This window comes from Podarcis erhardii (genome assembly GCF_964252035.2).
Source record: "Podarcis erhardii genome assembly, chromosome: 3".
Taxonomy (NCBI): Eukaryota; Metazoa; Chordata; class Lepidosauria; order Squamata; family Lacertidae; genus Podarcis; species Podarcis erhardii.
In genome coordinates, this window is record NC_138507.1 from 112,323,563 (window position 1) to 112,350,707 (window position 27,145).

Genomic DNA, 27,145 nt, shown 5'->3' on the forward strand with positions numbered 1-27,145 from the left:
CGGACTTCCAGAATGAATTAAGTTCTTAACCAGAGGTACCACTGTACAAGGTTCAGTCCAGTCCTAAGGTCAGAAGTATCTCAGATCACGTAGACAGACGATCCAGGGGTCAAGAAAGCCGAGGGTCCAAGGTCACAAGAAGCCGCAAGGTCTGGTCAGGAACGACGAACGCTGTTTCCAGCAACTGACTGAGGCTGGAAACCCTGCTTAAGAAAGCTGGAGCCTGCTGGTTCTCCTCAGGAGCAAGAAGGCTGATCAGCAGCAGGTGGAACCACTTCTCCTTCTGCTCCTTCAGGCTGCTGTTCAGCAGGTGAAGCCCATGACAAGTTTAATTTTTCCATCTTTTAGATTTTCATCTCTTGTTACTGTCAGGGGACTGCCATCAGAAAAGGGGAGGGAGGCAGGGGGGGCTGTTGGGGTACAGAGAGCCTCCGAAACTCCTGAGGAGCAGTTCCTCTTCCAGGGGTGGGAAAAGCCACATCTCCAGTGGAGAAGAGAGGGAAGGGGCCAGCCAAGCAGGGAAAGGGCTTGAGGATGCTGCTGAGAGGCCCAAGCACCTCACCTCGCCAGGCACCTCACCTCGCCAAGCTGGCCAGGAGGGACGCACGCCACTTCCGTCGCCCAGCTTGCACAGAGGGGTGAAATGCGAGGAGGGGAGGAGGAGGCTTGGAGTGCCAAAGTTCTTATGTTAGGGGCCACTCCCGGATTCTGCAAGTGACTGAGACGGACATGAACTTTGGAGGTCTGCACTGTAAATAGTTTGCACAATAAAACCTGTAAAAGACAGGTTGGGTATCCTGACTGGTTACTCACAAGCTACCACCATCAGCGTCTGACAGTTACAACTGTTCTGTCAGGGATGCTTTAGCCGAAATAATAATAATAATAATAATAATAATAATAATAATAATAATAATAATAATAATATTTATACCCCGCCCATCTGGCTGAGTTTCCCCAACCACTCTGGGCGGCTCCCAATCAAGTGTTAAAAACAGTACAGCATTAAATATTAAAAACTTCCCTGAACAGGGCTGCCTTCAGATGTCTTTTAAAGATAGGATAGCTGCTTATTTCCTTCACATCTGAAGGGAGGGTGTTCCACAGGGTGGGCGCCACTACCGAGAAGGCCCTCTGTCTGGTTCCCTGCATTGTATTGCATTGGACTAGATGACCCTTGGGTCCCTTCCGCAACTCTTCTATGATCCCCTCTGTTTTCTAGGCATCATAAAAATAGACCAGTGTAGGTAGGCTGCCTCAAGTTACCGTGGCGCCTTCACACTTCCCACGCTGCAATCCATATTGACTTCTACTTGCCGATGTGCCCTCTTCCCACTATATAGAGATGGGCCTTGCTTTAGAAGCCCCTTCCTCTTTGTTAATTTAGCCAAATAGCTGGCTGCCCATTTTGCTAACCAGCAAAGAAGATTAGGGTGGGAAGAAGGTGAGAATTCAGGAGGAAAGTGTGTGTGTGTTTGTGTGTGTGTGTGTGTGTGTGTGTGTGTGTGTGTGTGTGTGTATCCACTAGAAATGCAACAATTCCTGGCCTGTTTGTTTGGCAGAGTCCCTGCAGGAAGGAGGTAATAGTTACGACATCAGAAATCCCTAGGAATTTCATCAGACTGCAGGGAATAGAAACCTGCAGGGGGGACAGAAACTAATTCCACATTTAGAAATCTTTTAAAATAGCATGGTTTTCTTCAGAAATAAAATTATTCCAGTTAAATAGCTGCTTTCGCTTTCTGTTCCTTTTAAATAGCATGGTTTTCTTCAGAAATAAAATTATTCAAGTTAAATGGCTGCTTTCGCTTTCTGTTCCGTTTTTTTTTTTTTCTTTTTTCAATAGTGCCAGGTCTAAATTGTCATGGTTTGCAAGCTGACTGTCTCAAAATGTGACAAGAATTCTGTCTCACCCCACCCCACCCCACCCCACCCAAGTATGTGGCTGCAGAGCATGTAATTCCTCGGCCCGTCAAGTGAAGAGACAACTTTTTCTCTGGTCCTTTGATTAACAGACAAGTAAAGTAGTTTCTTTACGTGGGTGGCGCTGTGGGTTAAACCACAGAACCTAGGACTTGCCGATCAGAAGGTCGGCGGTTCGAATCCCCGTGACGGGGTGAGCTCCCGTTGCTCGGTCCCTGCTCCTGCCAACCTAGCAGTTCGAAAGCACATCAAAGTGCAAGTAGATAAATAGGTACCACAATGGCGGGAAGGTAAACGGCGTTTCCGTGTGCTGCTCTGGTTCGCCAGAAGCGGCTTAGTCATGCTGGCCACATGACCTGGAAGTTGTACGCCGGCTCCCTCGGCCAATAAAGCGAGATGAGCACCGCAACCCCAGAGTCGGTCACGACTGGACCTAATGGTCAGGGGTCCCTTTACCTTTAAAGTAGTTTCTTTACTGGCAGCTAGGAGAAGTTTCCTTCTAAGCATGGGTACTCCCCTTCCCGTTCCCCAATGGTTGTCTTTGGATTGCTGGCGGCTGCTAAGATCAGGTCAAAGGCACATCTTAGTCCATCACCCAGTTCAGACAGTGGCCAAGCAGATGCCTGTGAGGAAGCCCAAAAGGAGGACCACGAGGAAAGCGCTCTCCCCACTTGAGATTCCCAGCAGCTGGCAATCAGAGGCACACTGCCTCCTACAGTGGAAGGGAGCAGATATCCATCCATCACTTGGATCACAGAAGGGGTGTAACCTAAGACCACCCCCCAGATACATCATACCTACATCACAGAAAAGGCGGTCTACAGCAGAAATCTGAGTGTGTTGTTTATCTCGTCTGACAGGTTACCTGTTTAATGGTCACTTGATTGGATTGCCTAGGGAGCTTGGCCAGTCTTTTGTAATGATAAATACCTAGTTCCTGAGCCAGGTCACAGGCTCACACCCTATTCATATCTTAAATCTGCCCTTAAGACAGGATTTGTGAAGGAAAAGACAATGGGGAGGCTTTTCCATTTTCCTTTGACCTTGCAGAGAAAACATTTGGTCAGTTTGGGAATCAAAAATGGATTCAGGTCGGTCTTCCTGTGCTGATCTATGTACGTGCTTGGTTGGTACACTTATGAACATTTAACATATATCTAAGACCTCAAAATTCCTATCACACTAGCTAGAGCGTAGTGCTGACAATGCCAAGGTTGCAGGTTCGATCTCCTTAAGGGACAACTGCATATTCCTGCATCGCAAAGGGTTGAACTAGATCAGGCTTCCTCAACCTCAGCCCTCCAGATGTTTTTGGCCTACAACTCCCATGATCCCTAGCTAGCAGGACCAGTGGTCAGGGATGATGGGAATTGTAGTCTCAAAACATCTGGAGGGCTGAGCTTGAGGAAGCCTGAACTAGATTATCCTCAGGGTCCATTCCAACTCTTATGAGTCTAAATCTGTTCTAACCATAGTTTAGAGGTCCCAGGCCCTAAGGAAGTCAGATTATCCTCCACCAGGGCCAGGGCCTTCTCAGTGATGCCTCCGACCTGGTAGAATGCTCTGTCCCATGAGACTAGGGCCCTGCAGGATTTAACTTCCTTCTGCAGGGCCTGTAGGACAGAGCTATTCCACCTGGCTTTCAATTTGAACTTAGCCTGATCTTTTATTCCCCTTCCTTCCCTCCCCCTCCTGCTCTGGGATTACCCGTTCTGGGATCCCACAGCTAATTCTCCCCTGGTCTCCTCACTGGCCCAAATAGGACTAATTTGGCCAGCTAGCCCTGGTGATAATCTAATGTTTATTAGATGGATTTCCCCCTAAATTGATTTTTGAATTGTGAATTTATTGTTATTCACGTTTTATACAGTGATTTTATGCTGTTTTTGTTGCCTCAATTAAGTGTTTTAATTGAACCGGGTTTTTTGAACCGTTTTTTTGAACCTCGCCTGAGCCTGGTTTTTTGAACCAGGAAGGGCAAGGTATAATTAAAAATTTATTTATTTAATCCTGACTTGTAGCCATTATCCCCCGCGAACTTATCCTCTTTTAAAGGTTGGTGGCCATCGCCGCATTGGGTGCAAGTGGACGCCATGGTTTTAACTATGTGCTGTGTGAGGAAGTACTTTATTTTGTCTTCCCTGAATCTCCTATCATTCACTGGATGGCCTCCAAGTTCTCCTTGTCAGGAGAGAAGGAGAAAAGCTTATCTCTGTCCGCTATCTCTGCTACTAACTCTTGGACGTGCCTCCAGCTACAAGGATGTGGGAGGCAGTGCAGAAATAGTTGGGTGGTTGAAACAAAGCCGTAGAAGGAGACGGGAATCTTGTTTTACTTGTGGTAAGCTGGCAAAATGGAGTTACAAGAGCATTTTGCTTGCTTTCAGGCACATTGTGCCTAAAGATTAGCACCTTTTCCCTGGATTCCCCTTCTCTCTAACTCTCTCTCTAACTCTTCCAATTTAACTTCCTCCCATTCGGGCAAGTGATGTTCATGGAGCAATATCAGCATAAGAAGCAGGGCTGCAACACAATAAAAACCATATTTTTTGTATTAGTTTTACTCACTTGATCTATAGTTTAAATTTGCATGGGGGCCAAAGAATATACCAGAAGCAAGAAGCACAATGCCTTTCTTTGTCTTTCATAAGGCACACGCGTTATGTAGCTTGCCCGTCTTAGAATAACTCTTCCTTGGCGTGAGAAGCAAAGGTGCTGGCTTTCCATCAGTTTTTGTAAAGAACTTCTATTGAAAATAATTTTGTTGTTTAGTCATGTCCGACTCTTCGTGACCCCATGGACCAGAGCACGCCAGGCACTCCTGTCTTCCTCTGCCTCCTGCAGTTTGGTCAAACTCATGCTGGTAGCTTCGAGAACACTATCCAACCATCTCATCCTCTGTCGTCTCCTTCTCCTTCTGCCCTCCATCTTTCCCAACATCAGGGTCTTTTCCAGGGAGTCTTCTCTTCTCATGAGGTGGCCAAAGTCCTGGAGCCTCAGCTTCAGGATCTGTCCTTCCAGTGAGCACTCAGGGCTGATTTCCTTAAGAATGGATAGGTTTGATCTTCTTGAAGTCTATGGGACTCTCAAGAGTCTCCTCCAGTACCAGAATTCAAAAGCATCAATTCTTTGGCGATCAGCCTTCTTTATGGTCCAGCTCTCACTTATACATCACTACTGGGAAAACCATAGCTTGAACTATACGGATCTTTGTTGGCAAGGTGATGTCTCTGCTTTTTGAAATAATACTTTTTATAAAAAAAATATTGGACCGTTATCCTGTTTCGCTATGACACCAGAATCTTCTGCCTTTTACGTTTGGGATTCAAAACATCAGAATAATCAGAATGAAATTTACGGCCTGTAGTGCCTTGAAGGAAAATATTATGAAAATGATATACCGGTGGTACATGACCCCAGTCAAACTTGCTAAGATATACCACCTGTCTGACAATAAATGTTGGAAATGTAAAGAGGCGGAAGGGACATTCTTCCATCTCTGGTGGACTTGCCCGAAAGTGAAGGCCTTTTGGGAGATGATTCATAATGAACTAAAAAAGGTACTTAGATTTACCTTACCTAAGAAACCGGAGGCCTTTCTTCTGGGCATTGTGGACCAGAGAGTACTTAAGAAAGATAGAATTTTTTTTATGTATGCTACCACAGCAGCAAGGGTCCTGATTGCTAAGCATTGGAAGACACAAGATTTACCCACGCTGGAGGAATGGCAGACGCAGTTGATGGACTATATGGAACTGGCCGAAATGACTGGCAGAATCCGAGACTTGGGAAAAGAAACAATCGAGGAGGACTGGGAAAAATTTAAAGACTATTTGAAAAAACATTACAAGTTGTATAAATGTTAAAAAAATGCACTTTTTAGAAATTCTAGCTTCAGCAATTGTAAATTAATGAAATGGAAATTAAGGTACAAGAAGTCAGAGGTGGAACAATGAAACAACTTTATTGTGTTTAAGCTAAAACGTATAAGATTTGGGTTACAACAGTTTTGAAACTAGGCAACATGATAAAATGAAAGATACAATAAGCTTTGAAATAAGTTAACAAATTGCTGATGTTTTGTATTACAGAGAACGCAGGGTTTGGAGGATGTGGGGAAGTCCAATAGATGTGCTGGAAAAAAGAAAAAGAAAAAAAACAAAACATCAGAATAATTTGAATCCCTAATAACTTGGGTCATCGTCATCTGCCATGAATATTTACACGCCGCTTTTCTGCAGACTTGCAGTGGCTCACGACATATCAGAGAAACAATAAATGCAACACTCCGGAGAACATACCGAGAACAATTAAAAATATCGTATGTTTTACTCTATAAGACTCACTTTTTCCCTCCTAAAAAGTAAGGGGAAATGTGTGTGCGTCTTATGGAGCGATTGCAGGCTGCGCAGCTATCCCAGAAGGCAGAACAGGAAGAGGGATTGCTGCTTTCCCTGCGCAGCAATCCCTCTTGCTGTTCTGGCTTCTGAGATTCAGAATATTTTTTTTTCTTGTTTTCCTCCTCCAAAAACTAGGTGCGTCTTGTGCTCTGGTGCGTCTTATAGAGTGAAAAATATGGTACCTGCAGCGTCAATAGATACAGAAAGCAAATCTGTGCACCTTCATATAAAACAGTATGAATAACCTAAATCAACAGCCTAAAACAAAGCAGGAGGGAAGATAACGTTGAACAGAGAAATGCAAAGTTAGCGTACATAGTGATGGAGAGTTCTTCTGTCAATAATATCCTGATGAAAGAGCTCTGGAGGACTTGAGAGCTTGCACACTTTTTTCTGACATTTCCTTTGGCCCCCACAAGATGCTCCAGAATTTGCTCCAGCTGCCTGTGGTTCGGCGGGAGTTCCTCTGGCCTCCGGGCCCCGAAGTCCAGCAAATTATTTATTTGAGAGGCTGTCCTAGGAGCAGTGCACTTGGCCGTGTGGCAGATTAGTCAGCGAGCAGATCATTTGCATAGCAATGAGTCCCTTTGGGACTGCCACTCAGAGACGCTTGCTGGCTGCCACACAGGCTCCTCCAACCCCTTGGTAATCCTCCAGCTCTGCCGGTAACCTGAAACTGACGAGAGGATATTTTACAAAGGAATAATAACTCCTTAAAGCAAATATTATTCTGTCAGGATAGTACGAGCATGGCGAAGTAAATCCAGATGTTGCCGAGACAGGATTACAGCAACTATAACCTTTTCCTGTTTAAACAGCCAGCCTCCTGGTGCACCCAAGTTAAGCAATAAGGGTGCGAGGTTCTTCCTCTTTGTTTCTCTTTATAATAATAAAAATAATAAAAAGTTCTCAGATGGTTTAGATCAAATGGCAGAGTCCTTATCAGATAAATGCATTAAAATCCGGTTTATTTATGGAAGTAAATATACATGTCCTTCCCTTTGGAAATTGACTTTGAAAGCGACGTGGAAAAAGCTGCTCCCAATCACATCTTATAAACCATTTTATTTCTCCCCTCTCTCTCTCTCTCTCTCTCTCTCTCATTTTGAAGAGGATGCCAGGAGAATGGAGACTATTTTAATATCTGAAATGGGCTTTGAAGTGTATGGGTTTAGAAATGGCTTTCTCATGAACTTCCTGTGGTTGCAAAATTTCCCGCAGTGTAATCTTTCTTTTTGTTGTTGATTGGGTCAGAGGCAAACAACTGAACTGAACTTTTGATTTTAATTAATTTTTATAATGTTTTTATAATGTTGCACTGTTTTAGTGTTGTTAGCCGCCCTCAGCCCGGCTTCGGCTGGGGAGGGCGGGATATAAATAAAATTTATTGTTATTATTATTATTAACTGTTTCAGCACTGAGTCTTAATGTTAGGAGCATTCACACATTGCATTCAATAAGTGTACAGGCTGCGTACCTGGGCACACAATACTTGACTTGCACACTTGTACTGTTATTATCAGATAATCTTCAGCAAGCGTAGAGTCACACACACACACACACACACACACACGTGTGTGGAGGTACACATGTAGAGATAGATTGTACCTGTGTTCAGTGTGTGAACAAGGCTATTGGGAGTAAATAATAATCTTGAAGGCTGCAATGAATCTACATATTATTGCTTTGATCATCGCCATCATGTCTCCAATTAAACGACTGCATGATTTTTTTTATTTTTTTTTTATTGGAAATTTCATTTACAACATAACATAAACCCTCCACTCCCCCAATACACCCTCATTAAACACAAACATAACAAACAATAAGCATAACATACAACAATAAAAGTAAAGGTAAAGGGACCCCTGACCGTTACGTCCAGTCGTGGCCGACTCTGGGGTTGCTGCGCTCATCTTGCTTTATTGGCCGAGGGAGCCGGCGTACAGCTTCCAGGTCATGTGACCAGCATGACTAAGCCGCTTCTGGCAAACCAGAGCAGCACACAGAAATGCCATTTACCTTTACCTGCCGGAGTGGTACCTATAAGTAGTGGTACCTACTTGTACTTTGACGTGCTTTTGAACTGCTAGGTTGGCAGGAGATACAAACAACCAAATAAAATACTTCCTTTATCCTGTATCTGGCCTCCTTATTTACTTCTTATAAGCTGTTTCCTTTATGAATAATTATTAAGATTTTTCTAATTATAACTTAAATATCTATCCACAAAGTCTCCTGCAGACATTAATTGAAACAAGTCCAGGTATGAATTTGAGGGCACTGTTTTGTGAAGTATTCTCTGCATTTTCCCCATGCTTTTTGAAATTCTTTTCTAGTGTGATCTCTAATTGCCTCTGTTAATCTAGACAGCTCAATAACAGTTTGTTTTGCTATTCCAGAACTTGATAACAACTGCATAATTTAATATAGCTAACAAAATATAATAAAACCAACATAATAGCATGCCGATTTTTTTTAAATTAAAAAAACCCCTGATAACAAGCTTAATGAGCAGCTATGTTCATCAGAGTAGCAAAACCTGGGAAATGCATGAGCTCTTTCCAGAACAGGCTGCCCAGTTTTAGGGATTGCTAACAGTGTTGGAAGAAAAGTGCAGCTGGATCAGACCAGAGGTTGATCCTCTTCCAGCATCCTGCTTTCATTAGTGACCCGTCAGACAATTGTGAGAAGCCCATGGGTGAAGCATTGACTTGGAAGACACAGGCATTTAGATTATGGTTGCCAACACGGTGCTTCTGGGCACACGAGTCCCCGCAGAGCCCTTCCCTGGTGCTGGGTATGCGATGCCAGTTTGCAAATGCGCCCACAACCCCCAAAATGGTTGGCAATCCCTGCTTTAAAGATAGGCTTGCTGGATGCTAGGGGAGTGAGAATGGCCTCCGTCACAGACCTCCATGTTGCAAAAGGGCATGCATTAATAATAATAATAATACAGTGGTACCTCTGGTTACGTACTTAATTCGTTCCGGAGGTCCGTTCTTAACCTGAAACTGTTCATAACCTGAAGCACCACTGTCAAAGCTGCCCAAGGTCCCAGCTCACAAAGGACCAACGCCAGTTCGTTGTTATATACAAAAGTCTTTATTGAAGTTCAGTTTCGATTTCAAAGCCGCGGCGTGCAGCTCTACGTCTCAAACTCTAGACCGCTGAAGCTCCGTCTGAATCTCCTCCCCCCAGACACCAGTTTAAGACTCTAGCCTTGCTCCACCTCTTCCTTTGCTCTTTCCTCCTCTGGGTCCTCCTGTCCGCTGGGGTCTTGCCCTTTCTGGACTCTTCTGACGCTGAGTCCCCTGAGTCTTCCCCCTGCCTCCGGCGGGCTTTAGGACCTGGTTCCCAATCCGGGTTTTCTGCTGTCCCGCGCGCCTGTACATTTGAACTTGGCACGCGCGCCCAGCTGGCCACCTTCCTTCTGACCGTTTCACTGCTCCTGTCACTGCTTCCCCCCTCGGGAGTGCTAGCTGGACCTGACTTCCCCTCCGTTCCCTCACTCATCCTCTCTCCCTACTGGAGAAGGCGCTGGCCCTGACTCATGGGACTCTTCCCCCCCACTCCGCTCTGGTGGGGGAACTGGTCCTGATCTCCCGCTGCTGCTTTGGGAGTCCCCGCTAGCCCCTTGCTTCTGGTGTGTCCCCCCTGGGACTCCCCTCGCCCTGGCCATCGGCGCCCCCCTCTGGGAATCTTCTGAATCGCTGGAGAAGCTCATGGAATCTCTCGGGCCACTGTCATCCTCCCCTACGCTGCCCTCAGATTCTTCCCCTTCTCTCTCCGTTTCCTCTCTCCCCTGTGTCTCTGCTCCTGAACCCCTGACAACCACTTTAGCTGCCGCGCCTCCAGAGAACAATTTCTGTTCTCATCCTGAAGCAAAGTTCTTAACCCGAGGTACTATTTCTGGGTTAGTGGAGTCTGTAACCTGAAGCATATGTAACCTGAAGCGTCTGTAACCCGAGGTACCACTGTAATAATCATAATCATAATCATCATAATTTATTTATTATTTATACCCTGCCCATCTGGCTGAGTTTCCCCAGCCACTCTGGGTGGCTTCCAACTGAATATTAAAAACAATACAGCATCAGGGATTAAAAACTTCCCTAAACAGGGCCGCCTTCAGTTGTCTTTTAAAAGTAAAATAATTGTTTATTACCTTGCCATCTGCTGGGAGGGCGTTCCACAGGGCAGGTGCCACTACCGAGAAGGCCCTCTGCCTGGTTCGCTGTAACCTCACTTCTCACAGCGAGGGAACCGCCAGAAGGCCCTCAGCGCTGGACCTCAGTGTCCGGGCTGGATGATGGGGGGTGGAGACGCTCCTTCAGGTATACAGGACCGAGGCTGTTTAGGGCTTTAAAGATCAGCACCAACACTTTCAATTGTGCTAGGAAACGTACTTGCAGGACAAAACAGCAGCAACAACCGGGTTCTGTCTGCCCAGTGGCAAAGTGCAGTCGTAAGCAGATGTCGGACAATACGGCTGTTTCCTGCTTTCTGCTGACTCTGTGGCCGGTCAAAGCTGCTCAGCCCCTACAAAGCAGCTTGCTGAAATCATCAGGCCGGACAGTGAACAGAATGAAAAAGCAACGGAGCCATAGTCCTTCAGTTTGGGCTAATGGGATTCTACCAATGAGCCATTGTTTCCCTTGACAACTTTCTGACCATGTCCTTTCCTATACCTGGAGAACGTCAAGGACAGCTCCCCATATCCAGGGGTGGCCTGGTCTGTGCACACACCAATGCAGAATGTTGCGCTGGGTGCAGAATTCAGCTTTTGACTTCCATGTTTAAAAAAATCAAGTTTCTAGCCCCTGTGGTTTGGGATGCTTGGGAGTGTGCCGGGGAATGCCCAGTGAAATCTCAGTTGATGCTGCAAAGGGTATCCTTCTGCCAATAGACCTTCAATGATTTCTATAGTTACTTGCCATTCCCAAGCAGAAGAGATCGTGCAGGTTAATGTTGAAGCTGTGACATAGCTCAGTTGGTAGAGCGTGAGACTCTTCATCTCAGGGTTGTGGGTTCAAGTCCCACATTGGAAAAAATATTCCTGCATTGCAGGGGGTTGGACTAGATGACCCTCGTGGTCCCTTCCAACTGTACAATTCTATGATTCTAGGTGCTGAGTGGCATAATAATAATAATAATAATAATAATAATAATAATAATAATATATTATTTATACCCGCGCATCTGGCTGGGTTTCCCCAGCTACTCTGGGCTGCTCCCAACAAAATATTAAAAACATGAGAAAACATCAAACATTGAAAACTACCCTAAACAGGGCTGCCTTCAGATGTTTTCTAAAAGTCAGATACAGTGGTACCTCTGGTTGCAGACATGAGCTGTTCCGGGGTGCCATTCACACCCCGAAAAGTCTGCAATCAGAGCGGGGCTTCTGCGCATGTGTGAAGCGCAATAGAGCGCTTCTGCGCATGTGTGAACCGCGATAGAGCGCTTCTGCGCATGTGCGAACCACGCAGAACTCTTCTGTGTGAGCACACGTGGCGAAACCCAGGTTTGCCGCGTTCTTAACCGGAAAAACGCAACATGAAGCGTTCTCAAGAAGAGGTATGACTGTAGTTGTTTATTTCCTTGACATCTGTTGGGAGGGCGCCACTACCGAGAAGGCCTGGTTCCCTGTAACCTCACATCTCACAGTGAGGGAACTGCCAAAAGGCCCTTGGCGCTGGACCTCAGTGTTCGGGCAGAACGATGGGGGTGGAGACGCTCCTTCAGGTATACTGGGCCAAGGCCGTTTAGGGCTTTAAAGGTCAGCACCAACACTTATAATTGTGCTCGGAAATGTACTGGGAGCCAATGTACGTCTTGAGGAGTTTCTTGTTTTCTTTTTAGCCACCGAGCACAGCCTGATATGAATTATCTGATTTAGTTTCCTTCAGGGTATCATCAGTGCATTCTTTGCCTTTGGCTCAGTTACTGGCTTTCTGCTTCGTGATTGCCTGGCTCCATGGTACTGATTCTGCCCTTCTCTAATAATGATTTTATTATGCCAGTCACAGCAGCCATGGATGCTCTCTTAGAAGTGCTCTCTTTTTTTGCGCATCAGGGAAAGCTCAGATTGCACAATAGAGTTTGGTGATCTTGGGCCAAAAATGAGATGGATGGATGTAGCCTGTGGAATGGAGCGGGAAGAGGCGCCGAGCTCTCCTCCAATTTTGCTTTTAAATGGCTCCGGACAGAGTAAAATGAAACATTTCCCTGGGAACAATAAGTTTGACCATCTGGATAGTTGTTGTTGTTTTTTAAGAGGTATTTATTTTATTTTATTAAATGCATAATCAAACAGTTTTCTCCTGGCATGCCCATCAACAAGCTAGCTTTATGTCGTTGTTATTGCTGCTGCTGCTGTTATGAGACAAGGAGTGGGAAAAGTTGGTTTCATTATTAATTCAACCCCATTATAAATTCTTAGGCAGTTCTGCATTTGCATATAATAAAATGGATTCATTTATGTGAATAGACAGTGGTTGGGGAGCTGCCCCAACTTCCTCAAACATTAGACGAGAGATTATTTGAAGAGAGTTCAGAGTTAATTATTTTGTTTCGGCTCCAAGCCCTAAAAACAGAATGCCCGTTTATGGCAGGGTACTGAACTTACAGATAGGGCCTCTCCAGAAATAGAGTCCCTTCCTTTAAATTTCTAGGAGTTTATCTCAGTGAAGACCTTACTTGGAAAATCAATACAACCCAGGTGGTTAAGAAAGCCCAACAGAGACTCCATCTCCTCAGAGTATTGCGAAAGAACGGTGTCAATCAACATTTGATTACCTCCTTCTACCGGTCAACAATAGAAAGTGTCCTTTCATACTGCATCACGGTGTGGTACGCTGGTTTGACATCAACTGATAGGAAGTGCCTACAAAGGGTGGTGAATACAGCACAAGATATTATGGGCTGTCCCATGAATCCGCTGGATGACATCGTGGAAGTTGCCTCAGGAGAGTGAGGAAAATTCTCAGGGATGATTCACACCCTGGCCGGCACTTTCTTGATCTCCGGCCCTCGGGCAGAAGATATAGAAGCATGATTAGTCGCACCAACAGGGTAAAGAACAGCTTCTATCTGTGGGCTGTTAGGCTGCTGAACGACTTTCGTGTTTGGTGGGTGTGCGTCAGTAAACAAGGGGAATTAAGACTAAGAGAGCTGAGTGGGGGGTGCTTGTGTAATCTCACTGCATACAAGTTGTACAAGTGACAATAAAGTATTTCAATTTTATTGTGTATAGCTGATTAGTTGAGCATGATGGTGAATATCATGGGGGTCATACATCATCTCATTGCCAAAAGTTTTGGGGCAGACATACTGCTTTGTTTCTTCCGATCTGTGATTGTTCTGTAACTTCCTGCTAAAATCCAGTAATTTTTCTTTTTTGAGCCCCACTTTTGTTCCACTGTAGTGCACAAGTGCCCCTCCAGAGGGCAATAATGCAAAGAGCACTGGGGGAGCATCATAGAAGGGAATGATATAAGTACTGCTGGTCCAATGTAAATCTACCACTAACCCACTATTGTTGCATCAATGTTGCAGAATATCAAAATGACTAGGAGAGGCCTTTTGCACTTTCCCCATTGATTGAGCACCTCCTATGTAGGAATTGGACACTGGTGGTGCTGTGGGTTAAACCACAGAGCCTAGGACTTGCCGATCAGAAGGTTGGTGGTTCGAATCCCCGCGACGGGGTGAGCTCCCATTGCTCGGTCCCAGCTCCTGCCAACCTAGCAGTTCGAAAGCACATCAAAGTGCAAGTAGATAAATAGGTACCGCTCTGGCGGAAAGGTAAACGGCGTTTCCATGCGCTGCTCTGGTTCGCCAGAAGTGGCTTAGTCATGCTGGCCCCATGACCCGGAAGCTGTACGCCGGCTCCCTCGGCCAGTAAAGCGAGATGAGCGCCGCAACCCCAGAGTTGGCCACGACTGGACCTAATGGTCAGGGGCCCCTTTACCTTTTTATGTAGGAATTACGTTTGATAAGAATTTGTCGAACTGAGATAACTAACCTGATTAATTCCAGCAAAAATGTATATGTTATTTGAATTGCACAATTAATGCCGCTCTCATAAAGATGAATAATAGAATCATAGAACTGCATTGGAAGGGAATCCGGGGGTCATTCAGTCCAACCCCCTGCAATGCAGGAATCTCAACTGAAACATCCATGACAGATGCCCATCCAACTTCTGCTTTAAAACCTCCAAGGAAGGAGAGTCTACAACCCCACATGGGAGTCTGTCCCACTACCGAACAGCTCTTACAGCCAGAAAGTTATTCCTGATGTTTAGCCAGAATCTCATTTCTTGTACAGTGTTACCACGGGTTAAGAACTTAATTTGTTCTGGAGGTCCGTTCTTAACTTGAAACTGTTGTTAACCTGAGGTACTATTTTAGCTAATGGGGCCTCCCGCTGCCGCCGCACGATTTTTGTTCTCATCCTGAAGCAAAGTTCTTAACCTGAGGTACTATTTCTGGGTTAGTAGAGTCTGTAACATGAAGCACCTGTAACCCGAGGTACCACGGTACAGTGGTACCTCTGGTTACAAACACTTCTGGTTATGAACACTTCAAGTTACGAGCTCCACTAACCCAGAAGTAGCTGCTTCTGGTTGCGAACTTTGCCCCAGGATGCAAACAGAAATTGCGCACAGTGGGAGGCCCCATTAGCAAAAGCACACCTCAGGATAAGAACGGTTTCAGCTTAAGAACGGACCTCCGGAACAAATTAAGTTCGTAACCAGAGGTACCACTGTGTTATGTACTGAGTTCAATAGGATCCAAAAGGCAGCAGTCTGATTGGTCCTAGAACAATAGGATTCAGAATGCAGCAGTCTGATTGGTCCTAGAACAACAGGATTCAGAATGCAGCCGTCTGATTGGTCCTAGAACAATAGGATTCAGAATGCAGCAGTCTGATCGGTCCACAGGAGCTACCCAATCCAGCTCAGGGTGGAAGTGAATCCGCAATCTGATTGGCCTACAGGTGAATCCCGAAATTAGCTAATCACGTGGGGCCCATTGTGTAAATAATGTATATAAAGCAGACATTCTGGGGGAAATTCCATTCCTCCTCACCACTATAAGCTGAATAAAGAGCATGAAATCCACTCTCGACTCTTGGTTTAAGAGTCCTACCCTCCAGAGCAGGAGAAAACAAGCTTGCTCCATCTTCTACATGACAGTCCTTTAGATATTTGAAGAAATTAAAGTCTGGTTTCCAGTAAAAATTCAATTGACCATAACAATGATGATCACAATGCCTTGCCCAAATACCTCTATGCACGCAAAGGAAATCCCGCTAAGTCAATCCGCTTTGCACAGCAGAGCAATAGGTTCATGAAATCACAGCGTTGCTCTAGCAACCTTCTTATCAGGTGGCTTAATCACACTTGCATAATCCTCTGGCATTGTGTCTCTTCTGTTTATCAGGCACATAATAACACAAAGCAGAGCGAAAGAGAACTGAAGCCGAAAGAACCTCTGAGGGGAAAAATATCAACCCACAAGTGTAAAATAAAGAACTATGCTTGGGGTTTTTAAAAAAGCTGCTTTAAGAGCAACTGGTTTTGTCCTGTGTCATCACTCAAATAGATTTCTAGGTCAGGTGGACTGGGAGGTCCTAGATATTATTGCAAATGTTATAATACAATTTCAAGCACTGTTCAACCTCTGTGCAATATCTTAACCACAAATAAACAAGTTAGAGAGAGCCTCACAAAAACTCTCCAAAACTACTTCAAAGAAAATGATGTAAATACATATAACAACCCTCCTGCTACGGGACGCAATGAAGCAGTCGCCAGAGGAGCTTTAATAAAAGAGAAAGCATCCCTTTAAAAAAAAAAAAAACCTCCTCAAAAATCAGCAAAATAAATAAAACGGATTATTTCGCAAATAAATGTAGGGATAAATTAAAGGTAAAATGAGCTTTTATTCTATTATTATATGAAGAGCAAAGCAAAGAGAAAAACAGAAAGGTTAAAATGTTTTCCAAGAGATAAATATTGCTTTCTACAGTGATCAAGTCAACCTTCCCCAATCTGGTGGCTTCTGGATGTTTTAGACTACAACTCCCAGCAACCCTAGCTATGCCTGCTGGGAATGATGGGAGCTGTAGTTCAAAGCAACCAGACCCTGCTAGGTTGGGGAAGGAAGGCTGCCTTAAGATGTCAACACAGATGTGGAATACCCATCCCACCAAAATGCTACCTCACTTGGGGAGTATCTTAATTTGTTTCACAGCCTGCGGTCCATGCAGAGGAATTAAACATGTTTTGCTATGGCTGCCTTGAAAATAGAAAACAATTTCAACTGTCAGTAGGTGGCATCGGTTAGCTAGAGGAAAAGCACGAGAGAGAGAGAGAGAGAGAGAGAGAGAGAGAGAGAGGGAGAGAGATAGAGAGAAAAAGACTTTTAAGGGTTTTTGCATTGCCAGATTGCGAATATCAACACTCAGGGCAAATGTATGAAAATTCTGAGCCGAGGGGCCGGTTGCAGAAAAGTGGGTGTCAGAATAAAAGACAGAGGGGGTTTCATTAATACTTTTCATTTCTCTGTTTATTTAAAACGACCGTTAGCTGTTTTTCAGCCAAAGTGCTCAGAGGGTCTTACAGTACAGTAAAATAATAAAATCACGACGAGTTGAATCACAGCAGAGCAGCATAAAATGAAACAGCAACATAAAGCTATATCTGTAGGCTAAGCGGAATTTTATGCACATCTTATACGCAAGTTCCTCTAAGTTCAATAGGCCTTACTCCCAGGTCAGTGAATCATAGAATTGTAGAGTTGGAAGAGACCATGAGGGTCATCTAGTCCAACCCCCTGCAATGCAGGAATCATTTGCCCAACATGAGGTTTGAACCCACAACCCTGAGATTAAGGGTCTCATGCTGTAGAGCTATCCCCGGATTGCAGCCTCAAATGGCCTAGAGAAATCAAATGGATGTTTATCTGTTGCTGGAAAGAGAACAAAGATGGTGCCAGGTGAACCTTGCGGGGGTGGAGATTTGAGAGATGTGGTGCCACAGCAGAAAAGGCCCTGTCTTCAGATGACCAAGCCCTTTGCTTCAGAAGGCTGACACATGAATCTCAACATCCAGGCAGGTTTGTGTCAGAATAGGCAGTCCTTCAACTGCTCTGGCCCCAAGCCCTCTCCAGATGTTATAGGTATACAGCCATCAACGACAGGCTTCCTCAACCTCGGCCCTCCAGATGTTTTTGGCCTACAACTCCCATGATCCCTAGCTAGCAGGACCAGTGGTCAGGGATGATGGGAATTGTAGTCTCAAAACATCTGGAGGGCCAAGGTTGAGGAAGCCTGGTCAACGAAGTCTACAACTTTGGCTGTGATCCTTTGCATACTTACCTAGGAAGAAATCTTTAAAAACCAACAACTAAACACATCTCCCTCCCTCTCTCTTTTTTCTTTCTTTCATTCTTCCCTGACAGGAGAGTTTTTAAGGGGTAGCTGATGCAGAGGCTGGCTTAAGAAGATCCAAGATGACGACGACAGTAGCGACAGACTACGACAACATTGAAATCCAACAGCAATACAGCGATGTCAACAACCGCTGGGATGTTGAAGAGTGGGACAATGAGAACAGTTCCGCACGGCTGTTTGAGAGGTCTCGCATCAAAGCCTTAGCAGGTAGGACTTTCACCTTTTCTACCATTGGTGCAATTATTCATCTTGTGCTGTTTGTGTTCCTAGCACAAAGGTGGCCCAAATAATAGCTTGTGGTCTACCCTCTGAATCCAGCTACAACTTTCAGGAAACATGGCTGATCTCCATTTCACAGGAGTGTTCAGCATAACCACACCTATTGCCTCTTAGTGAAGCAAACACACAACGGGTTGCTTCAAAACATGATTTATGATTGGCAACCAAATCAGGACTGGAGACTGCGGTGTAGGTGGTTTGCAAGCCATAGTTTGAGCACCTTATGGTTGGGTGTTAACATCCAAATTTCCAAACTACATGTTAATATCTTTCAGCCATCCTTTTTTTTAAAAAAACCACACCTTTAAAGCAAGTTTCAAGGATTTGACAGCTACTTTAGAAATGATAAAGTAATAATAACGGTGAACTCTCCTATTTCAAGAATGACACGGTACTGCACGGGTTATGCAGTGTTTGTAATTGTTCCTAAACGATGGGGACAGGTACTCTGAAAGTTCAATTCCAGAAGTTTTAATGAGGGGCTAATGTCTCCAGAAAATGGATCAATGTCTGTGGTGCTTTGAATTTAGCTTCCCTATGGAGAACTATTTAGGAAGGTCTATAGTGGTTGATTGACTGCCATCATCAAACTGTGAAGGGGGGGAATCAGGATCATGCCCAGTGGTCCTATCTTCTCCGTACCTCCCAGGTTTTCAACAGAAAAACAGAAACGGGTTATTTCCTTGGGTTCCTGATAGTTTGGAAGAGCTTGTGTGTGTGTGTGTGTGTGAGAGAGAGAGAGAGAGAGAGAGAGAGAGAGAGATCAGCTGTAAGTGCATAGAATCCCTTTTACACCTTCTGCTGTGACCCTGCACCCCCTCCCCAAATTCACTGAGCTCTGCATATAAGCTGGTCTTCACCTTTTCCCAGCTGTCAGTTAGGCCCTGATCCACACAGGTGTTTTCATCAGGGCCGGCCCACCCATGAGGAAAGATGAGGCAACCATCTCAGACAGCAGGATCCACAGGGGCAGCAGTTGTCGAAATCAAGCTCTCTTCCCAACCCAAACCAAAATATCTGGGGCTTCTCTGGAGGATACGCAAGAAAGCAGCTGCATCAGCCATTAGGCAGGTAGGCCGAGCAGCCTAAACAAAGCCCCACTACACCTCAGGTCTCTTTGGAGCTTCCTCTGCCCTCACTGACATCCCCTTCGGGCTTCAGGGAGGGTCTCATCCTGAGCTACGAGGACTCTCCAGCTCTCTTCCACCATTTCCGGGTTCAAATTGAATTTTTTACTGATTTCTTGGCACCACACTTATATGCAGTTGCAGGAGAGTTGATCACACGTAAGTGTGTTGGGGGATGATGACGACACTTCTACTGGCATTCTGTGCCAACTGCAAAACTTGATGAAAATCTCTGTGTAGCCCACAGACCCCTGGGCACTTGTATCTTTTGAAGTCAACATTTTTCACAGTGTCAGCAGCCCCTGTGTTTCGGTGCAAGCGCCCTTCTCAACTTCCCACCCTGGGTTGAAGCAATGTTTTGTCTAGTTCTTTTGCAGATGTATGTCTAGAAAACTACTTAAGACGCATAAATCAGCTGCACGTTGTCAGAGTTTATAAACCCCTGTCTGCAAAGTCCAGTCGCTTTGTATCACGAGAGTTTCGGTGCCAACAACATTCATTTCAGTGTCCCTACGGGAGCTAGAGGGCAACATAATTTTCCACCCTCGCGGCGTCATAATCTGTTATCTTGGCGGTGGTTACCCAGTTCTCAGACGGAATGGAAAAAAACCAAAGCCTTGCACTTGTTCTGTGGCAGTCAAAAGCAGTTCTGAGGTTGTGTTCCTCAAAACCAGCAAACTTTTTCAGCAGGGGGCCGGTCCACTGTCCCTCAGACCTTGTGGGGGGCCGGACCATATTTTTTGGGGGAAATATGAAGGAATTCCTACGCCCCACAAATAACACAGAGATGCATTTTAAATAAAAGGACACATTCTACTCATGTAAAAACACGCTGATTCCTGGACCATCCGTGGGCTGGATTTAGTAGGCGATTGGGCCGGATTCTGACCCCAGGCCTTAGTTTGCCTAAAGGTAAAGGTAAAGGGACCCCTGACCATTAGGTCCAGCCGTGGCTGACTCTGGCATTATGGTGCTCATGTCGCTTTATTGGCTGAGGGAGCCGGCGTACGGCTTCCGGGTCATGTGGCCAGCATGACAAAGCCGCTTATGGCGAACCAGAGCAGCGCACGGAAACACCGTTTACCTTCCCACCGGAGCGGTACCTATTTATCTACTTGCACTTTGACGTGCTTTCGAACTGCTAGGTTGGCAGGAGCAGGGACCGAACAATGGGAGCTCACCCCGTTGTGGGGATTCGAACCACCAACCTTCTCATCGGCAAGGCCTAGGCTCTGTGGTTTAACCCACAGCGCCACCCGCGTCCTTTTAGTTTGCCTACCCGTGCTCAAAACCATCACCGGGCAGATTCTGTTCCTGCCTGGAACATGCTACATATGGCCCAAGTATTTTTGTACACAGAGGCACACATAAATCCATATACACAAAACGTATACATATGCGTGCACACGAATGCGCACGTGCATATCTTCCTTTATACATAAGGCTGTCATTCCATTGGAGGATCTGTGGTGCTGCATCACAGTCCTGGATGTGCATGAAGAGATTGGGGTTAGGAAGGTGAAAAGCAAGCTTAGTAGTTTCATGGGGTGCAAAGGAGAAGGGCTAGGAGCTTAATGTGGGGGGAATGGCAGGGGAGTTGCTGAGCAGAACTAGCAGAGGCACAGTCCTGTGTGTGTGTGTGAACACAAATACATATCTCTGGGTTTTTCTTGGGGGGGGGAGGCGTGTCAGGAGGTTCTACACATGAGTAGGAATCCGGCAGAGACACATGCCTTACTGGCATGTTCTCTCCTTCCTGGTCGTTCGTTCGGCAGATACAAAAGCTTTCTCCAGCCCGAACATCACAGCGACTGATACTATGAGGCATCAGCACACTTCAGGATCAGCAGAGTATAGGCAGTCAGTGTTCTGACTCAGTAGCGCAGCTTTTTGGCTAAACTATGTTTATTTACATATATACACTCGGAGCATCGCAACTCACCTCCTTCCTCTTCAGCCGGCATCCCCACACTCGGCCCTCCAGATGTTTTGGGACTACAAATCCCATCATCCCTGACCACTGGTCCTGTTAGCTAGGGATGGTGGGAGTAGTATTCCCAAAACATCTGGAGGGCTGAGTTTGGGGATGCCTGCTCTTCTGCATCAGACAGCAAAGAGAGAGAACAAAGGGACAAAAATCCTGTATCACGGAAGCACAGTAATATAAACACCCTGTGTCCGTCACTTCCCACACTGTGGAATGAAAACATGCACCGTCATGTGATATAAACAATCCCATGACTGCAACGCGGGAAAAGAATCTTAACTTGCATAGTCATTTCAATGCACTCTGCACGTGATTCCTCAAAATGCACGGTAGCATGTTGACATTCCTGACCTCTGAACCAAATGCCAAATGAGACATGCTGAAAGGCAGGACTACACTAGCTCAGAAAGTGCTGGAGATCCCCTGGGTTCCTTGCAAAAAGAGGAATCATGGAATTGTAGAGAAGGGACCCCCAACAGTTATCTAGTCCAACCCCCTGATATGCAGTAATTCTCAGATAAAGCATCCATGGCAGATGTTCACCCAAGCTCTGCTTCAAAACCTCCACAACCTCCCAAGGGAGACTGCCGCTGTCAAAAAGCTCTTACTGTCAAAAAGTTCTTCCTGGAGTTTTGTCGGAATCTCCTTTCTTGTAGCTTGAAGCCCTGGGTTCGAGTCCTACCCTGTGGAGCAGAAGAAAACAAGCTTGCTCCCTCTTCCATGGGACAGCCCTTGAGATATTTGGAGATGGCCATGTCGATAACATGACACCGATTCAATAGCTGCAACCAGTGGCGTAGCGTGGGGGGTGCAGGGGGGGCCGGCCGCACCGGGCGCAACATCTGGGGGTTAGGGTTAGGGGGCGCAAATCCACGGGTTAGGGGGCGCAAATCCATGGGTTAGGGGGCGCAAATTACTTGCCTTGCCCCGGGTGCTGACAACCCACGCTACGCCACTGGCTGCAACCACTGTAAGCCAGTGTGGTGTAGTGGTTCAGAGCGGTGGACTCGTAATCTGGCGAACCGGGTTCGATTCCCCGCTCCTCCACATGCAGCTGCTGGGTGACCTTGGGCTAGTCACACTTCTCTGAAGTCTCTCAGCCTCACTCACCTCACAGAGTGTTTGTTGTGGGGGAGGAAGGGAAAGGAGATTGTTAGCCGCTCTGAGACTTCTTAAGGGAGTGATAAAACGGGATATCAAATCCAAACTCTTCTTCTTCTTCATAAAAACTACACACATTCTCTCTCTCTCTCTAGCACCTGCAACTGCACCGCCATTTGGCAAAGGGGAATAGACAACTCTTCTTGTTCTGATAGTAAGAGATGGGCTGGCTTAGGAGCAAGCTGCTGCCACAGGGAATCCACAGTGTGCAGCAAGCGCCTTGTGCTTTGCAGGAAAATCCTAACCTAACCTAGCAAGCCAACCAAGCCTTTGTTGTTGTTGTTGTTGTTGTTGTTGTTCTAAGGGTGCGATGGGAATTTGCAAACTCCACCTCTGTGATCAACAGGCACGATAGACTGGCTAGGCCAAACTACCATCTCGCTTAGAAATGCACATGAATAAGTAGTAGATAGATGCCCTAAATGGGATGTGGGTGGTGCTGTGCATTAAACCACAGAGCCTAGGACTTGCCAATCAGAAGGTCGCGGTTCGAATCCCCGTGACGGGGTGAGCTCCCATAGTTCGATCCCTTCTCCTGCAAACCTAGCAGTTCAAAAGCACGTCAAAGTTCAAGTAGTTAAATAGGTACCGCTCTGGTGAGAAGGTAAACGCAGTTTCCGTGCGCTGCTCTGGTTCGCCAGAAGCGGCTTAGTCATGCTGGCCACATGACCCGGAAGCTGTACGCTGGCTCCCTCAGCCAGTAAAGCGAGATGAGCGCCGCAACCCCAGAGTCGGTCATGACTGGACCAAATGGTCAGCGGTCCCTTTACCTTTACCTTTAGATGCCCTAAATAGATGCTTTTTATTTATCTAATCTCATTTGTATCCACCCCGAGATGCTTAGGCCCATTTCTAACTCAAGATTTGTACCCAGGACTCCCTGATCTGACTATGACACCCTGCCAGCTCCACCAGGGGTAGCCAACATGGTGCACCTCCAGATGTTTTGGGCTGCAACTCCCATAATCCTCTGCCATTGGCCATGCTGGCCAGGGCTGCTGGGGATTGGAGTCCAAAGCCCCTGGAGGGGGCACCACTTGGGCTGCAGCTGAACTACACACACCATGGACCAGTCTGGTCAGCACAATGGATTCCTCCTGTCCCTTGGATCAGTCTCCATCTCCGCTTCCTGACAGCACAAATCCGTGCTTAGGAAGAGGACACTGGGTATAGCCTGGACTAGCCTGGACACAAACCACCCAAGCAGTCACCCAAGGGAGCAATATCTTGGGGTGTACCCCTGGGAAAAAAACATTGGGAGAGGGCTCACGCAACTATTACAACTGGAGTCATCAGATGATGCCCCTACAGTGGTACCTCGGGTTACATACGCTTCAGGTTACATACACTTTAGGTTACAGACTCCGCTAACCCAGAAATAGTGCTTCAGGTTAAGAACTTTGCTTCAGGATGAGAACAGAAATTGTGCTCCGGCAGCGAGGCAGCAGCAGGTGGCCCCATTAGTGAAAGTGGTGCTTCAGGTTAAGAACAGTTTCAGGTTAAGAATGGACCTCCGGAACGAATTAAGTACTTAACCCGAGGTACCACTGTAGTTGGCTTCCTATGGATTTGAGAAGGGCATTTCCGTCTAGGCTCCTTAGGCGCAGCACTGAACTTGCCCAGATGACCTAGATAGATTTCGATAAATTTTACGGGAGGTTTTATGGGCGGTGTGGTCACAGGAGCTTATGATCTGGGTTTTTGTTTTTGTTTTAATCCAACTGGGAATGGTAGTGATTTTTGTTCCAATGATGTTAGCAGTTATCCCATCAGGAAGGCTCCTCTGTATTTGGGTGCTGCTTCACACCCCAGGTGAGGGATGAATAATACACACAAAACAATCACTTAAGGGACATCTAATACAATGTGGGCAACTCAATTATTTAGCTTGTCTAAAAGAGGCACGCGTTTCAGTGCTTTGAGAAGCCTGCTGTAGATTTGATACAGCGCTAAATTTAGGTCTTTTCTATCAAGCTTTCTCCCCAGAATGTATTTATTTGGGAATGGGGAGGGCATGAACTGCTAGGGATTTGCGAGGTTGCGGAGAGAGAGAGAGAGAGAGAGAGAGAGAGTGTTTGATTCAGTTTACTTTCCAAAGTAATATGTGAACCAAAACACAGCCATTCTTCTCCTTACATTTCTCTGTAACATGTACAAAAATGCATATGCTGGGGTTAGGTGTGCATATCAGTGTGTTTATTAATGGAAGTAACACCAAAAAAAATGTGTTATATTGGAGGGGAAACAATTTGAAAAACGTGTGCATTAGGCAAAGTTGCATTACAATTTGTAAAATTTGGGAAAAATTAGCACAAAAAGGTTACCTCTTCGTTTTACCAAATGTATTTCTGGTGTGGTGTTACAGAGGGTCTCAGGCAGAGGTCTGTTCTAGCCCAGCAATCTGGGTTACTTGAACATGCATTTCCGATCTTCTACAAACAAAAGTCTTCTGCCGAGCTATAATGCCTCCCACATTGTTTGTGGTATGTTCTGGGTTATGCTTCCCCCTCCTATCTCACCACACAACACACACACAAACATTGTAAGTGCAGTGAAACCATCTGCAAGATTTGATTCAGAAGGGCTAGCGGCAGTGGAGGCAACCGAGGAGCAGGTCCATGAAGGATGCCTGAAGGTTCTGTCAATTAGTAGGAGGAAACATAGAACCCAAAGCACCTGGTTTGCAAGTTACTCCTCAGTATATTTAGTCAATAGGGACATGGGTGGTGCTGAGCCTCTTGGGCTTGCTGATCGGAAGTTCGGCGGTTCGAATCCCCGCAATGGGGTGAGCTCCCGTTGCTCGGTCCCAGCACCTGCCAACCTAGCGGTTCAAAAGCACACCAGTGCAAGTAGATAAATAGGTACCTCTGCAGCAGGCAGGTAAATGGTGTTTCCGTGCACTCTGGCACTCTGTGCACCAGTAGCGGTTTAGTCATGCTGGCCCCATGACCTGGAAAGCTGTCTGTGGACAAATGCCGGCTCCCTCGGCCTGAAAGCGAGATGAGCGCCGCAACCCCATAGCCGCCATAAAGGTCCAGGGGTCCTTTACCTTTACCTTTTTATATTTAGTCAGCTGGAAGCCTCAGGGTTGCTCAAATATCTATGGCCTCTTCCTCTCCCAGGAGATGCTGCACATACAGATATTTTGATCAGGGCTACAACTAATACCCTAGAGATGTCTGAGGCTGCTTTTAGCTCTTGACATAATCTTGCGGTATTATTATTATTATTATTATTATTATTATTATTATTATTATTATATTTTGTATACTGCCCTATACCCATAGATCTCAAGGTGGTTCACCTATTAATGGCAAATGCCATTCATATGATAGCAAGTCTAATTAACAAACAATATTAAAACCCCAATATTAAAAACCCAATGAGCTGTCTTTACATCGTCAGGTGTAGCACAGTGCACCAATATCCACCCTGCAGAGCCAGTCCAGGAGGATATAATAGACAATGATATCAAAAGCCACAGAGAGGTTGAGAAGGCGATGATGCTAATATACTATGCACAGTCAGCTGCGTGAGGATCAGATACAGAGAAGGGCAAGAATCTTGAACCTTTAATGGCTGGGCATGGAGGAGGGGAAATCTCTTACTCTAGCCAGTCCTGTTTGGGGGTAAAGATGGAAGGAGTATTCAGTGACGAGGAGGGAGCCCTATGCCACCTCTGCTTTCTGTTGAAGGAGTTTGTTCTTGAGACTTGTGCTAAGCACACACTCTTTGTGTATGTGGCAATTAAAGAACGAGGTGCCGCCATCTTGCACCAAACACAGCACTTTGGGTCTGAACTTGACGGCGACTTAGTGCGCATCTGCATCGGGTTACGCATGCACAGCAAGTTTCTGCATACAGTGGTACCTCGGGTTAAGTACTTAATTCGTTCTGGAGGTCCGTACTTAACCTGAAACTGTTCTTAACCTGAAGCACCCCTTTAACTAATGGGGCCTCCTGCTGCTGCCGCGCCGCCAGAGCACGATTTCTGTTCTCAACCTGAAGCAAAGTTCTTAAGCTGAAGCACTATTTCTGGTTGTGTGGAGTCTGTAACCTGAAGTGTATGTAACCTGAGGTACCACTGTACTTCTTTCTCAATAATTCCAGATTAGCTCACATAACTCTGGTAAGCCTTCCAAATTGTTGGCTTTTACATGAACCTTTCCACCAGTAGGCCCACAGGAGTTCAAACAAAGTGGCCAGGCCAGATCCTCCCCCTTTTGTTTCCCCACGCCCACACTCCCCTTGTCACTTGGCTGCCCCATATCATACGTACCTTCCAACATTTGACAGAGGAGAACAGGCACATTTTACTGGATGAGGAATCGGCCCGAACTGAAGCATAGGATCATTCTGTCCCCTGCCAGTAGCCTATTCATTTGGCAGTGGGCTTTCAGTAAGCGGGGGAAAGGGTGTTCTCCATTTGGCTAGCAAAATGGAGCTTTGTCCGTTTCAACTGAACAAGTAGGTCAGAGTTAACAGAGGTACAAAAGATGTGAGCAGCCTTACCTCCAGCTAGGTTTGGGAGTGGACAAGTGCAATCGCCCAGTGGTTTTTTCCTGGGGTGACTCAGGGGCATAGCTGTCAACTTACAGATTTGAAAATAAGGGGCCAGCAGCCTCGAAAATACGGGATCAGCAGCCAAAATAAGGGATCAACAATTGCTTTGATAAAATACATATTTTGTTGCATGCAAATGGCTTTAGATACCTATTAGGTCCATAAATTACCATATAGCATATATTCAACACAAAAAAACAGCAACAATTTGTTGTTGACAAAGCACAGCTGGACATAGAA

General features: G+C 45.9%; 1 protein-coding gene across 2 annotated transcripts in view; it reads left to right on the forward strand.

The window, feature by feature from the left end:
* SPTBN1 (spectrin beta, non-erythrocytic 1) overlaps positions 1-27,145 on the forward strand; it is a 238,388-nt gene that overhangs the window by 50,902 nt on the left and 160,341 nt on the right. For both annotated transcript variants that reach the window (XM_081854422.1, XM_081854424.1), the window contains exon 2: positions 17,797-17,995. In XM_081854422.1, the coding sequence (XP_081710548.1) occupies positions 17,848-17,995 (148 nt within the window). In that variant the 5' untranslated portion in view covers positions 17,797-17,847. The remainder of the gene's footprint in view (positions 1-17,796; positions 17,996-27,145) is intronic.